At 45.3% G+C, this 16187-nt stretch overlaps 1 protein-coding gene across 5 annotated transcripts in view; it reads left to right on the top strand.

Moving 5' to 3' along the window:
* Positions 1–16187, top strand: part of hdac4 (histone deacetylase 4) — a 236352-nt gene that overhangs the window by 121619 nt on the left and 98546 nt on the right. Inside the window, exon 1 of one of the 5 annotated variants that reach the window (XM_055870843.1) lies at positions 5165–6010. The exons of the other annotated variants lie outside the window; for them this stretch is intronic. Coding sequence (XP_055726818.1) covers positions 6007–6010 — 4 coding nt within the window. The 5' untranslated portion in view covers positions 5165–6006. Of the gene's footprint in view, positions 1–5164; positions 6011–16187 lie in introns of those variants that run through there. 5 annotated transcript variants of the gene reach the window in all.

Here is a 16187-nt window from a genome sequence, read left to right as displayed (position 1 = left end):
TCAGAGGAAGGCCCTAAAAATTGTCAAAGACTCCAGCCACCCTTGTCATAGGCTGTTCTCTCTGCTACCGCACGGCAAGCGGTACCGGCGAGAGGCTTCTAAACAGCTTCTACCCCCAAGCCATAAGACTCCTGAACATCTAATCAAATGGCTACTCAGACTATTTGCATTTCCCCCCCCCCCTACACTGCTCTATTATTATCTATGCATGGTCACTTTAAAAACTCTACCTACATATACAGATTACCTCAATTACCTCGACACCGGTGCCCCCGCACATTGAATCTGCACCGGTACCCCCTGTATATAGCCATTTTATATATATACCATTTTATATGCTTCTACTCTTGTACCCCTCTGATAGTGCTAGTGATGCTAACTATTGGGTCGTGGTTTTGATCCACATGATTTAAAGTGCACTGGACTGGGCTAGCGAGCTAGCATAGCTAACGGCTAATGTCCCCCTCTCTACTGCAACCACTCTTGATTACGCTAGCAGGGCATTACCATTGAGGGAGTGGTGGATGGAAAAGTAAAAGGGAGGGAGGGAGTCAGTAAAAATGGATGATTTGTGCTCGTCGTGCGCCCAAAAACTCAGACCGGCCGATTGTTTTAAAAACCAAGAGGGGGGCCATTGATGTTTCCAAGACTGTTTGTTGTTCAGAACAAAGACAAGTAGATTTGTTGTTGGTGTGTTGGTTTAGTTCAGTAATGGGTTAGGGGGCACAGTGCTTGTTAGCAGAGCAGAGGCAGGCAGGCAGGCAGCCTTAGTTGTGCATTTTGATTGTTATTCCTAGAATCCACAGGAGGCTGCAGAGGGGAGGATGGAAACCATGTGTTTGATGTATTTGATACCATTCCACTCATTCCGCTCCAGTCATTACCACGAGCCCAACCTCCCGTGCTTGAATCTGTCTATCTATGTGTGTTCAGGTGTGTGTGGTTGTGCGAGTCTGTGCCTGTGCCTGCTGTGCGAGTCCCTGTTTGTGTGTGCGTAGAAGCCCAATTGTGTGTCTGAATGAACGTCCTTTGTCTCGGTGAGGCCTTGTGCGCTGACATGAGAAGAAACAGCCATTCATGGCTGCAATTAGGTGCTGGGGATAAACTAACAAGCTAACAAACACCGCATCAACTTTGTTTTCAGGAATATAATAATTGCTCCTCCCTTCTAGCAAAGGGCCTCTGGCTGGCTCCCTGAAACCCTAGCAAAAGGAAGGCCTTCAGTCTCCAACAATGTCTCTCTCGCACGCACACATGCGCGTTCACACACACAGAAACACACACAGACTGAACCAAACCCCTCTGTCAGTTTCCAAACACTCTCTGTGAAAGGCAATGCTAGCTAGTAGATAACGCTATAGGTAATTCCTCAAACATTTCATTTAACGTTTGCTCTATGTACAATTAACATTGCGGCATTAATTAAAGGGGCGACCACATCTTGCTCCGGCACCGGCCCGCTCGATGTAGCGTGTTTCGCCGTGATGACCTGATTGTATGTCTGCCTCAGGCTCCTGTAGAAAGGGCTAACGTGACTTGGCTAACTTGTAGAGAGAGGGGGAGAGAGAATGAAAGAGAGAGGGAGACGAGGTATTATAAATGATATAAATCAATAAAAAATTAGGGTGTATTTCACACATTTGGAGTCAGGCTAGTGTCTCGAAGGGAAAGGAGGAAAAAATTGTAGCAGAGGGAGTGGTAAAAGTCACTCTCTGTTGGAGTTGGAGTTGACGTTGTCCTCCCGAGCTTCTTGTTTTGGAGCGGACTCCCGACACATGACTTATTTATCAGCCTCATCTGCCAGCCTGCCACGCGGATTCCTACACAGACTCGCACTGCATCATTACGGCCGATGCATTATTTACGGCACACGCAGCACACTGTTCTGGCAGGTGTTTAGACGGCTCCCACATGCCAGCAGACGGAGAACACAACCCAAAAACACCCCAGAGAAGGAGAGGAAAGTTAACAAACACACCTCACTGTCACTCTAGACTTCCTCCGTAATAATGGAATGGAATTTGGAAGGGTGCTGGCTCATGAATATGCCTAATCGTCTCCATACCTTCCAGGCCTAGGGAAGTTGACACTATTTCCGTCTCGTCAAGGTGGCCCTCAATCCAGAGGTGGAAATGAAAACATATAGGTTTGTGTGCGCACAGAGGTCCATGTGGGGGTGGTGTGTGTGTGGGTGTCTGTGTGTGTGTGTGTGGGGCGGAGGTTAAATGGAAAGAAACCAAACTTCTTTATGGGTTATATTAGCCACAAGTGGGTATGGCTGAATTTGTCATCAGTGAGGTAGATGAAACATCTTTTTTTTATTTTTTTTAATGTTTTTTTATGTGCACTTCCACCTAGGCATGCATGGTTACCTATATACTTCCGTTTGTGTGTGTGTGTGTGTGTGTGTGCGCATCTGAGTGTGAGGAGGGTTTCCCCCCCCCCTGTGTTTTGGTCCATTGACAGTGTGAGCCATTAGGTGTTATTGACGTCAGGCACGTTTGAGCTCAAAGATAAGGTGGCCTAATCACATCCAGGTGTTTTGTGTGTGCAGGGGAGAACAGGACAGGGTGGGGGGTGGTCAGAGTATTCTGCAAACTGAAATGTTCAGAACGTTGTGGATGGAAATGTAAGGAGTAGAGCTGACATGATTCCCTGTCCTACATAACATCGTGTCGCTTCTAAACAACACTTTTTTTGTATTATTATTTGTTGTATTTTACCCCTTTTTTCTCCCACAATTTCGTGATATCCAATTACGATCTTGACTCGTCTCTGCAACTCCCCAACAGGCTCGGGAGAGGTGAAGGTCGAGTCATGCGTCCTCCGAAACATGACCCGTGCTTCTTTAAAAAATATATATTTTTTAAATGTTTACCTATTTTTTCGCCTCCTAATTTCGTGGTATCCAATTGGTAGTAGTTAGTCTTGTCTCATCGCTGCAACTCCCAGAGTACGGATTTCGTGAGAGGCGAAGGTTGAGAGCCATGCGTCCTCCGAAACACAACCCAACCTAGCCGCACTGCTTCTTGACACAACGCACATCCAACCCGGAAGCCAGCCGCACCAATGTGTCGGAGGAAACACCGTACACCTGGTGACCTGGTCAGCGTGCACTGCGCCCGGCCCGCCACGACCAAACCCTCCCTAACCCGGACGACGCTGGGACAATTGTGCGTCGCCCCATGGACCTCCCGGTTGCGACCGGCTGCGACAGGGCCTGGGCTCGAACCCAGAATCTCTGGTGGCACAGCTAGCACTGCGATGCAGTGCCTTAGACTACTGTGCCACCCAGGAGGCCCAAACCGCGCTTCTTAACACCCTCCCGCTTAACCCGGAAGCCAGCTGCACCATTGTGTCGGAGGAAACACCGTTCAAGTGACGACCAAAGTCAGCCTGCAGGATCCCAGCCCACCACATGGAGTCGCTAGAGTGCGATGAGCCAAGTAAAGCCCCCCAGGCCAAACCCTCCACTAACCCGGATGATGCTGGGCCAATTATGCGTTGCCCTATGGGACTCCCGGTCACAGCCGGTTGTGACACAGCCTGGGAATGAACATGGGTCTGTAGTGACTCCTCAAGCACTGCGATGCAGTGCTTTGGACTCCTGTGCCACTCTGAAGGCCCTTACACAAAACCTTTCTACCCGAAAGGACCTCGGAACTTCTATCCAGTCAACCAGAGGAGGAACGCTGTCCAACTATAGGTTTGTATTTCTTGGTGGGCCAGTATTCACAAAGCGTCTCAGAATAGGAAAGTTGAACTAGGATCAGTTTAGCCTTTTAGATCATAGTTAATAGGATTATACGGACAGGGAGGACCTGATCCTAGCTCAGCAGGCCTACTCTGAAATGCCTTGTGAATACGGGCCCTGGGTTGAGACATATCCTGCTGATAATAATATGTAAAGGCTGCTATTGATACGTTTAGTGCATTGATCACAGAGAGGTACATGCTACATTGATCTTCTCAGTGGAACAGTGTGTCCAATGTCTCCCCGTTACCTCTCACAGACACACGGTACATACTCACGCTCACGATGCACACACACGGCCGCATAATCATATGGGAAAGCATGTATATGACTGACTAATCTTGTGTGTGTGTGTGTGTGCAGTGCATGGACATTAAGCGCGTGTGTGCATGTACAGTATGTGTGTACTTGCGTGTGTATGCATGCATAGGTGCGCACATATGCATATGTATATTTCAATGAGCTATAGCAGTAGACAGGGTACTCTTCAAAGTCATATCCACATTACAGTTACCAGAGAGAGATCGAGTAGAGGAGGCCATTAGGCAACGCAATGTACAGCCAGAGATGTTGATGGCATTAGCAACAGCTGGCTGTTGACTGTGAAGAGACATGCATGAATGGGAAAGCAAACCAGATGCTGCCCAGAGGAAAGGTTTTGGCAAATGTTTCTCTTCTCTCCGATCTATCCGTCAGCTAGTCCAGCGAATGAACTCATGCTATAGAGGGATGGAGAGAGATCCCAAGGGGGGGAAAGGGAGAATGCGAGAGGGGGGTGATTGTACCGTTGAGGGATACACTCTTCGAAAAAGGGTTCCAAAAGTGTTCTTCAGCTGTCCCCATAGGAGAACCAATTTTGCTTCCAGGAAAAGGGTTCTTCAAAGGGTTATGCTATGGGGACGGCCAAAGAACCCTTTTAGGTTCTAGATAGCAAAACATTTTCTAAGAGTGTAGATGAAAGTGAGAACTTGAGATGGGTAGGAGAGAGAGATCAAGTAAGATAGATGTAGGGAGACAGAAGGGATAGATAGAGAAAGAGGCTGTTAGAGGGAAGGGATCGAAAAGGAAAAAGATAGTGATGTAGAGAGGGAATTGATAGATGGATAGAGAATTAGAGATGGCGAGAGAAATGAGGCAATCTAATTGTGGCGTCTGGCAGCGCCACCCCGCCACAGTGACTTGCTAATCTGTAAATCTTCTCTCGAGCACTTTCCCTGTAGACCGGAGCCTGCTGCGCACTGACTGGCCATATAGCAGTCTGGAATCACACCCAACCCATGTGGACTTAATGAGGGAGGGAGAGAGAGGGGGGGGGGGGGGGGGGGGGGAGAGAGAGAGGGGAGGGAGAGAGGGAGAGAGATGGGGGGGGGGGAGAGGGAGAGGGGAGGGAGATTGGGAAGAGAGGGAAGAAAACAAAAAGGAAAGGTACGGAGATGGAGGGATATGAGAGGGATGATGAAGGGATGGAGAACAGGTGAAATGGAAAAGGAGAGCATTTCGATGGCGGTATCCGAGCAGACATGCGCGAGATAGGGAGGAATGATGGAGGACAAGAAGACTGACAAAAGAGGTATAGGAAAAGAGGTAGACATGAACAGAAGTACAGAGAGGGACGCTGAGGGAAAAATGACAAGACAGCGAGTGAGGGATGAAAAGGGTGTGAAGTGGGGGATTAAGAATGATCCGGAGAGTACAAAAGAACAACATAGAAGTAAATGGGTGAAAAAGAAGAGGGGGAAAGGAGGGAGAGAGTGACAGATGTAGAGAGAGTTAAAATATGGAAAGGAGAGAGTTAGCGAGAGAGAAAGAAAAGAATGAGGAAGATGGATATAGACAGTGAGAAGCAGAGTTCCTCACAGTAAGTCTGTCCCTTCTGTAAAAATCAGCCTTTTCAAGGAGTGAGGGAGGGAGAGGGGGAGAGAGGCGCACAAACACTCAGCATGCCTAAAACTGCCCTCTGATGTCACCAGCCCCTGGAGAGAGGGAGAGAGAGGGGAGGGGACCAGTGAGATGACTGAACGAGCAAGAGACACAGCCAGAGGGCGAGAGCAAACGGAGCGGAGTGAGAGAAGGAGAGCGACAGAGAGAGAAAACAGAGAGGTGGCGACTGAGAGCACTGTACCGGCGTCTGCTGTGGACTTGAGGCTGTGTTTTACGGCGTGTGGTGTGTCAGTGGTGAAGAGTTTAGCTCTGGTTCAGTGAGGCTGATCTAGCGATCGCGTTGGCCACACACCATCTGGACAGCACAACTGATGGGTGAGAGGAGCTCTGCGCTGTACAGTGTGTACCCAGTCCTCTGTGTGTGTGTGTGTGCTTGTCTGTTCGGGGTTGTCTGTGGCTGTTGGTGTGTGTGTGTGGGGACAGGCTGAGTAGACTGTGTGTTTGTTGAATGGTGGTGATGTGTTATCGCACGCTCTGCTCTGCAGCCTTGAGCACTCAATGGAGCAGATGGCTGTGGCCACTACCTACTACTGCGCGCCGTGGATGTGTGGGCCTGTGTGTTCTTGTGAGAGAGCAAGTGTGTGTATCTTACCATATGCAGTTCATTGATTTTCTCATTTTTTTGTGTCTATTTGTGTTAGCGTAACTTCTTAATATTTTGGGGGAAATTATGCGTGTCACGTAATCTTGAAATTGTGTACCGCGTGGACTGGGAAGTGTTTAGTGTGTAGTGTTGGTGTCTTGTGTTTTTGTGAATGCTCCTGTGTGTCGCATAAATTGTGTGTGTGTGTGTGTTCCACTTCACTGTGTCCTGGCGCAGAGTGTCTGCCCTGCACCACATGGCGAGAGGGCGAGAGAAGGGGAGGGAGAGACGGGGAGACGGGGAGCGAAAGAAAAGGGACAGGGAGAGAGAAGCAGAGCAGCGTGTGAAACACACAGATGGAGAGAAACTAAATGGAGAGAAGAAAATGAGACAGGGAAGGCAGGAATAGAGGAAGGATGATATTGAGGCTTTGGCTGAAAGAGGAGTGCAACACGACTTTTCCCTTGGCATTACGCTGTCGTCTGATGTTTTAAAAGCCTTACATTGATTTATTTGACCTATGACTCTAAACTGTCTGTTAGCTGACTGGCAGATGGAGTGGGGTTGAGTGTGAGTTCGGTTGGATTCAGGTTGTGGTTGAGTGAGATTAGGTGGAGTGTAGTGCCTCATGTAAAATCAGTGATACGTTACAGTAATATGGAGCCTAAGGGCTGAGTCGGGTATGTTTGACTGTGGGTTTATCCACTGTGTGTGGAACCTCTGTGATCACTGTGTTTGCATACCGTGCATACAGGTAGAGGTGGGCAGGAGAGAGAGAGGATAGGAGAAGAAGAGGTAGAGGGGTGTAAAGACGGGAGGGAAGGGAGATGGCTTGAGAAAGGAGCGAGTGGGAGTGGGAGGTGGGAGAGAGTAGGAGAGAGAGGTAGTGGGAGGTGGGAGAGAGTAGGAGAGAGAGGAGGTGGGAGAGAGAGGAGAGAGAGAGAGGTAGTGGGAGGTGGGAGAGAGTAGGAGAGAGAGAGGCAGCATACACTCTTGGACAAATGTAACATGTACGCACGAGAAGGACACACGACTCTCAGCCACCTACCCCTTCACCAACCATGTGCTCTCTGACCGTAACCACAAACACGCCACCACAAACGCAACCCACTGGACTTAACGGCAAAAAACGATTGGTCCGTCCACCTACTGTACTCCCCTCTTTCCCCTCCAGCCAACCAGTTGCCTCGCTCCAGGGGTCTTCAGGGAACCTCTTTCCCCTCTAAAGCATCTGTGTGGGTCCTTGGCTCCGTGATATAATGGCGATCCTTAATCCCTACCGTGGGGGGATACCAGTCCAGTAGCTTCTGTGGTTTAACCTGCGATAGAAATATATCCCATTTCTATGATCTTTCCCATGATCCTTCATGTGTTTGTTGATTGAGGCCACTTGGAGTAGGTGGAGCTTGCCCCCTAGACTCTTCTGATCTAAGGTCAGTTTTGTGTCACTGTTTCTTCACATAGTCTCCCAGCACAGTTTAATGTGGTACCGTCCTCTGTAGTACACCCAATAGTGCTTCCACGCAAACATACACACACACAGGACAGGGATGCTTATTTGTGAGGGTGTTTGTGTGCGTCTACATTTGATTATATATGTATTTGTATATTTGGATTGGTTACAGGACACTGATATAAGCAACAGAACACTGATACACTGCTAAGAATGAAACAAACAACACACATATTTGTGTTTAGTGTGTTTAGTGTGTTTGTGTGTTTGTGTGCGTGTCCCCTCACAGTCCACACCGTTCCACGAGGTGTCGTTTTTTTTAAAGGTCATTTTTGCGGTTTGCTTGAGTTATTGGAAATGGAAAGAAGTTCCTTGCCGATCAAGGCTCTGTATAATACTGTGCGTTGACGTGAATCCGTTTTGGACTTGGGGATTGTGAAGAGACCACTGGTGGAATGTCTTGTGGGGTACGGGCGTCTGAGCTGAACGGCATCAAACAATCTGAAATGTTGATCACAGTAATATCACAGAGTCAACCAGGACTATCATGCATGTTGTTGTTACAGTAGCTGTGTGTGTGCAGTTAAGGGCTTACCGCTCTGTTTTGAGCCAGCTGCAACTTTGCTAGGTCTTTCTTTTTTGCACTTGACAAAACCAGAGCCTGAACAACTAGTTGATTTCTTTTTTCTGCCTTTTTTCTCTTGATTTTTGGGGTCAAAAACGCAGAACGTCTTTTTAGAACAGACATACCGCTCCCCATGTTCACAACAACTTTGTTGATATGGCTTGACCACGATAATTGACCGTCCAATGTTATACCCAGGAGTTCAGCTTCCTCGTCACACTCTTTATGCACCGCTCCAGTTGAGCTTTATGTCTTAAATAATGTTCTGAACCAAATACAATGCTTTTGGTTTTTAGATGGATTTAAGATAAGTTTATTATTAATTACCCATTCTGGTACTGACTGTAACTCCTTATTTAAAATGTCAGCGATATGTCTGTGTGCCTGCTCAGATATGTCTGTGTGCCTGCTCAGATATGTCTGTGTGCCTGCTCAGATATGTCTGTGTGCCTGCTCAGATATGTCTGTGTGCCTGCTCAGATATGTCTGTGTGCCTGCTCCGATATGTCTGTGTGCCTGCTCAGATGTGTAAGTGTGCCTGCTCAGATGTGTCTGTGTGCCTGCTCAGATGTGTCTGTGTGCCTGCTCAGATGTGTCTGTGTGCCTGCTCAGATGTGTCTGTGTGCCTGCTCAGATGTGTCTGTGTGCCTGCTCAGATGTGTCTGTGTGCCTGCTCAGATGTGTCTGTGTGCCTGCTCAGATGTGTCTGTGTGCCTGCTCAGATGTGTCTGTGTGCCTGCTCAGATGTGTCTGTGTGCCTGCTCAGATGTGTCTGTGTGCCTGCTCAGATGTGTCTGTGTGCTTGTTCAGATATGTCTGTGTGTCTGTGTGCCTTCTCAGATGTGTCTGTGTGCCTGCTCAGATGTGTCTGTGTGCCTGCTCAGATGTGTCTGTGTGCCTGCTCAGATGTGTCTGTGTGCCTGCTCAGATGTGTCTGTGTGCCTGCTCAGATGTGTCTGTGTGCCTGCTCAGATGTGTCTGTGTGCCTGCTCAGATGTGTCTGTGTGCCTGCTCAGATGTGTCTGTGTGCCTGCTCAGATGTGTCTGTGTGCCTGCTCAGATGTGTCTGTGTGCCTGCTCAGATGTGTCTGTGTGCCTGCTCAGATGTGTCTGTGTGCCTGCTCAGATATGTCTGTGTGCCTGCTCAGATGTGTCTGTGTGCTTGTTCAGATATGTCTGTGTGTCTGTGTGCCTTCTCAGATGTGTCTGTGTGCCTGCTCAGATGTGTCTGTGTGCTTGTTCAGATATGTCTGTGTGTCTGTGTGCCTTCTCAGATGTGTCTGTGTGCCTCAGATGTGTCTGTGTGCGTGCTCAGATGTGCCTCAGATGTGTCTGTGTGCGTGCGCGCGTGTGGGCCATGTCGTGTGGGAGCGTTTAACCAGAAATGCAACAATTACAGAGCGAGCGACGACTCCTATTAGCTGGCCTAATTGCTTCCTAGCGGCGTTTCAGTGACAGCGCTATACATTAGGCTTCATTTACTGTCAACATGTCATGTTTAAACGCAGCCGTCAGAGATTGCACTTTGCACTGCCTATCTAGGAGGGAGTTTGGTATACGCTGTGCTAGTGGAGGGAAAGGTTGCGTTTTGTGTGGCATTTGATTTGAGTGGCCAGTGTGTGTTTGCCGGAGTAAAAAAACTAGGATAAAGAGGTATTGTCACATGCGCCGGATAGGTGCGGTGAAATGTGTTGTTTTACAGGGTCAGCCGTAGTAGCGCGGAGCACCTGGAGCAAATGAGGGTTAAGTGCCTTGCTCAAGGGCACATCGGCAGATTTGTCTTGTCGGCTCGGGTATTCAAACCAGCGACCTTTCGGTTACTGGCCCAAACGCTCTAACCGCTAGGCCACCTGCCGCCCTTCTAAAATAATAATAACAATTGTAAAAAGCATGTGCTGGTCACCCACAAAACCAGCATCAAGTCACATTATGTTGGCTTGCAAAGTGATGTCTTCCTATTGGAATCCACCCAGAGTGGGGATATCCAACAGCTGGAACTTTATTCACCCACAATCTGCATTCAGAATGAAGCAGCTTGGGGTGTGTGTGTGTGTGCGAACTTAAACGTGCGTCTGTGTGTGCGCATGCGTGCCTACGTGTTTTGGGTGGCATTCAATTTGAGTGGCCAGTGTATGTTTTCTGTGTATGCCTTTCCCTCGTACAGGGCCCTGTGCGAGTCTCCACTTACGTCCTCGGGTCCTTCTCAATAGTCGACAATGGCTTCTCGTCTGATCTGAAAACGCAGGCCAGTTGAAAAGCAATATGGAGAAAATGTACTGATACTCCGCCTCCATCTTCCCAGTTCTTTCATGCCGACGCAGCGAGAGGAAAAGGTGACTAGAAAAGGACGCCGCCGTGCGCTATCGAGACGCAGCCCGTTAGCTTGTTTCGCTAAACCCGATCCCCAAGCCTCTAGCCCATAAAGCTCTCTTTGGCGTTCTAATGTGGTAGCGTGGTTAGCCCCTGAGTGCCCTGGTTCTTTAGCAGTGACTACACTGGCTCTCTCTGTGGCTCTCGCTGGCCCCTACAGTGGGAGAATGAGTGGCTGTAATTGGGTATTCATTCCCTGGGCCCTGGCCTTAGCACTGCCAGCCATTGATTGCCGCGCCTCTCCTCTACTGCACTTGTATTAATGGGATGCGTTTGGATGGAGCCAGCTAGCTACTGCCACTTGTAACATGAACACTCCTCTCCAGTCCCACAGTGGCATAACAGATGCATTTTCTCTGCTTTATGGGGGGGGGGGTCTGAGGTGAACCCCTTCTTTGGCTAGTTGGACCCCACTTGAGTGTAGAGGGAGAGTTAGTTCTAATGTGATGTAAATACATATTGTATGCACGGAATACCTACGGTTGATCGAATAGATGACTAAAACGTTAAATGCGCTTATTTGACAAGAGGGATAGTGTGTGGAAGGAAATTAGATATCATCTAGCTGACATGGGCCTGTTAAGATACTTCGATAAAAAAAATTACCTTCCTTGCTTCCTTCCTTGAAGTTATCGCAGATCTTTCGAGGTTGTAGAGTGTATTTGTAGAGTGGAAGGAATGATACATTCCAAAGGTATTTGAACAAGGCCCTGGTGCCCAACATATAAAGAGGGGAATTATGATCAGTCTACTGATGCCTTGCACTTGGGCTTCAACAAATCCCTTTGAAAAGCAGAGTTGTTATAGTATTCGCCGTTTTTAAAAGGAACGTATTTGTAACGTATTTGTAACGTAGACACAGGGAGTCAGGAAGCAGATACACTTAGTGGGTTTATTAACAACAGACATGGAACGATAACAGAACAAGAGAAGCATCTGACATGGAAACACAAGCAATACTAGCTGATGACTGATGACAAAAGATGGCTATATAAAGGGTTAATAAAACATATCCAGATCTGATCTATAGAGCTCATATTTAGATGCGTTATTCCAACGACAGCGCAGTGTCATCGTTATGACTGTTCTCACCACATTTAGAAAATGCTGATATATATAGCCTGCCCTGTACCAACCCCATTTCCCCCTCTGGCCAGTATACACCCGTGACTTAACTTCTTCTTCTCACTGAGGTCAGAGCTTCATGAAGATCCCAAGAGGGATGAATCCTCAGAGTGCATTTAACAGATCGTATCATGTAGTTGTGGGTGATATCATAACTCTTTTGTAACTCATTAACAGCCCTCCTACACATGACATTTAAGTTGGCCGTACTGGTCTAGAACGCACACATGATGGGTCTATGTATGAATTCAAATGTAATGCCATTTCTATTTTACCATTCATAAACCATTTATAAAGCATTTATAAACATGCCTCACTTATCAAAAATAGTACGGAAACAACTAGGCGTGGGCAGTATACCGTATAGGCCTATGCCATATACCGTGGTGTATTGAAATACCCACGGTGTGATTTTCAATACCATCCATACCTGTCAAATGGTTTTAGCTTGTTTTTACATAAATGTGAATTTTTGCTTTTTAAAGGAAAACTCCACTCAAACTTGATACCGGCTGTATTTCTGTATTTTGAAAGTTATATATCTTGAAAACTTGATTGTTGACATGCATTTTTGGACTATATCAACGATGGACTAATGAAACAAATACTAAAAGATCGTTTTTGGGTGGAAGTTATTTTTAAATATATACCTGCGGTCAACTTTTGCACTAGGTTAATAGATAAAGCAAATCGCCTTCTTAACCTGTCTAGGATCAGCGTGGCGCTAGCGGCACACCCCCCCCCCCCCCACTGAAAAACCAGTGCCGCGAAATTCAAAAAAAATATTTTTTTAAAATATTTAACTTTCACACATTAAAGTCCAATACAGCTAATGAAAGACACAGATCTTGTGAATCCAGTCAACATTTCCGATTTTTAAAATGTTTTACAGGGAAGACACAATATGTAAAGATGTACATCTATTACCTAAAAACACATTAGCATAATCCACCATCTTTTATTTGTCCACCAACACCAGTAGCCATCACCAATTCGGCTAAACTAAGATATTTATAGCCCCTAACCAACAAAAAAACTCATTAGATGACAGTCTGATAACATATTTATGGTATGGGATAGGTTTTGTTAGAAAAAAGTGCATATTTCAGGTAGATGGCATAGTTTACAATTGCACCCACCATCACAAATGGACTAGAATAATTACAATGAGCAACGTGTTTACCTAACTACTAATCATCAAACATTTCGTAAAAATACACAGCATACACGAATCGAAAGACACAGATCCTGTGAATACAGACAATATTTCAGATTTTCTAAGTGTCTTACAGCGAAAACACAATAAATCGTTATATTAGCTTAGCACATAGCAATTAGCAGCCCAGCATTGATTCTAGCCAAAGTGAGCGATAAAAGTCAACATCGCCAAAAGATATTAATTTTTTCACTAACCTTCTCAGAATTCTTCCGATGACACTCCTGTAACATCACATTACAACATGCATATACAGTTTGATCGAAAATGTTTATATTTAGCCACCAAAATCATGGTTAGACAATGTGAAATGTAGACAAGCTGGTAAAGAAAAAGTCCTTGCGCCACTTAGACAGTGATCTACTCTTATACATAAATACTCATAAACGTGACTAAAAAATATAGGGTGGACAGGGATTGATAGACAATTTAATTCTTAATACAATTGCGTTATTACATTTTTTTATTTATCCTTACTTTTCAATACAGTTTGCGCCAAGCGAAGCTACGTCAAAAAACATGGCGTCCTAAGCCACTAAAATGTTTCGACAGAAACACGATTTATCATAATAAAAATGTCCTACCTTGAGCTGTTCTTCCATCAGTATCTTGGGCAAAGGATCCTTTCTTGGGAGAAATCGTCTTTTGGTGGAAAGCTGTCCTCTTGCCATGTGGAAATGTCAACTGCGTTCGGGATGAACTGAAAAGCGTGCCCAACTTTTCACATCGTTGCAAAAATAAATGTCCCAAAATCGCACTAAACGGATATAAATTGCTATAAAACGCTTTAAATTAACTACCTTATGATGTTTTTAACTCCTATAACGAGTGAAAAGATGACCGGAGAAATATAACAGGCTAAACTAACGCTTGGAACAGGTGCGCGCCGGTGTCCTCTAGGCTCATGACGCAGCTCCCAAAGAATGACTAGCTTCAGGGTTTTTTCATTTGTAGGGCCTGTGAACGCGCAATCGACCTCGTTGGAATCGTCATCACGTAAAGGCATCCAGGGGAAGACGTAAGAAGTGTCCGTATAGTCATAGCAACGACAGTGCCCTTTTAACTGACTTCAGAAGAGTGGCCAACATTTCTCAAATCTGACTCCATGTCAGGGAAATTGCTGTAGAATGGGCTCTGTTCCACTTAGAGACAAAATTTCAACTCCTATAGAAACTATAGACTGTTTTCTATCCAATAATAATAATAATATGCATATTGTACGATCAAGGATTTTGTGGGAAGCCGTTTAAAAAATTAGCCAAATTAGCATAAATAGTCTAAACAGCGCCCCCATCCCCAACAGGTTAATTTCCCCTGTTTTTTCAATGTAAAGCCATTCCCCAAAGCAACTGATTGAGCCTGTCACATAGTAGTTTTCTTTACAAAGAGCACATGGCGCAAACTGAAGCTTTGTCATGTGATGATTCACTGTCGTGCACTTGAAAATCTCTCTCTACTAACGGTTGACAGCTAAATATCTAATAAGTTAACTATCTAAGATGTGCCAAATAAATGATCTCCAGCTCAGGGCTCCAGCTATGCATTGGTTTGCTAATTTGCTAGCTAATTGGGTAGCTTGCGAGATCAACATTCTTGGTTACAGCAGAGACCTGGATCAACATTCCTGCTGTCTAAGATTTGTTTTGTGTGTGCAGCAAACTGTGAGTAGCCTTTTGAGATAGTTGTATAACTTTGAGCTGGGTTGTCTGTCCTTGCTATTCGTTTAGCTAGCATCCGCTATGGGTATTCGCTTGTACTTTGTTAACATTTATTAGCATTTTTTTTTTTTTATATATATGTTTTTTAACCTTTGGTAAGAAATAGCTTCCCTTACTGCTGGTAATACCTTATACCCCTGTATGATACAGGAACGATATGAAGGTATGAAAATCTGGATACCGCCCAGCCCTAGACACAACACAGAATGCTAAAGGGAAATATGAACATTTTATTTAGATCTTCCAGATGGAAGTTAGCTAGCACAGAAAACTAATGCTGAGGACATTGCCAAGATTCCTACTATTAAAAATGTTCATTATTATATCCATTTCTTGAATGGATTTAACAAAGATTTATATTCAAAGCATTCAAATTCAATTCCCCATTTCAGACTAACACAGTGTGTTAAAGCTAGCTAACATTTTGATAATGTAGCTGGCTAGGTAGCTCGCTGGCAGCTAGCTAAGCCTCTGGCAACTCGGTCAATAACAGTTGCAAAATCATAAAACTCATGAAATGTTTAGTTGACAATGGTAGCTATCTCACTATTTTAAGACTTACATTGTACTTTTGCATGTTACAAACTTCTAACAACATGACAAAATAAGAGACAGAAACATCACGTTCTTTCCATTTTGGCTGCACAGAAGGAGAGTGTGAGAGGTCAGTGACATGTTACTTCCTGGTGACCTCTCGCTTCTACAAAAAATCAAATAAAAAATAAAACGAATAAAACGTTTAGTTTACCTTTTTGTTCACTATTCCATGACTGACATTGTACGTTTGCACATTTAAAATAACAAAAATAGCTGAGAAGCCTCAAGAGCACTGGGCTGTTACCCAGGTTTTGATCTCACACTGACCTTTTGCCTCTCCTCTGCAGTCAAAACAAAGGCAACTGGTTTCTGTTTTCTGTTCATAATGTGCAAATGTACAATGGAAATAGTGAAATAACATTGTGAACTAAATGTTTCATGAATTGTATTACGATTTTGTAACATTTATTGAATGAGTTGTAAAAAGTGTTGACATTGTGAGATGGGCTTAGCTAGTAGATGCAACATTAGTGAATAAAGTGGTAAATGCTAGCTATCTTACCACCCTGTGTTAATATGTTTTGCTCACTAAAATATTTATTCCTATGAGTCTGAAATGGAGAATTGAATTTGAATGGTTTGAATATAAATCCTTGTAAATATACTCAAGAAAAGTCCAAACGAAAAATGTCAATAGTTAGTAGGACTCTTCGGCGAAGTCCTAAGCAAATTGCTTTCTGTGCTAGCTAGCTACAGTGGTTCCTCCTTTAAAAGTTGCGAGTTTACACCGCGGGACTTAGAGGTACCCTGCGTCATGGCATCATTGCTCCAGACCACCACAAGGGGGAGTTAGAGCACTCATTAT

The sequence above is a fragment of the Salvelinus fontinalis genome, chromosome 19 (assembly GCF_029448725.1).
Source record: "Salvelinus fontinalis isolate EN_2023a chromosome 19, ASM2944872v1, whole genome shotgun sequence".
NCBI lineage: Eukaryota > Metazoa > Chordata > Actinopteri > Salmoniformes > Salmonidae > Salvelinus > Salvelinus fontinalis.
The sequence above is the reverse complement of the archived record's forward strand: the minus strand, read 5'-3'. Positions and strand labels throughout refer to the sequence as shown.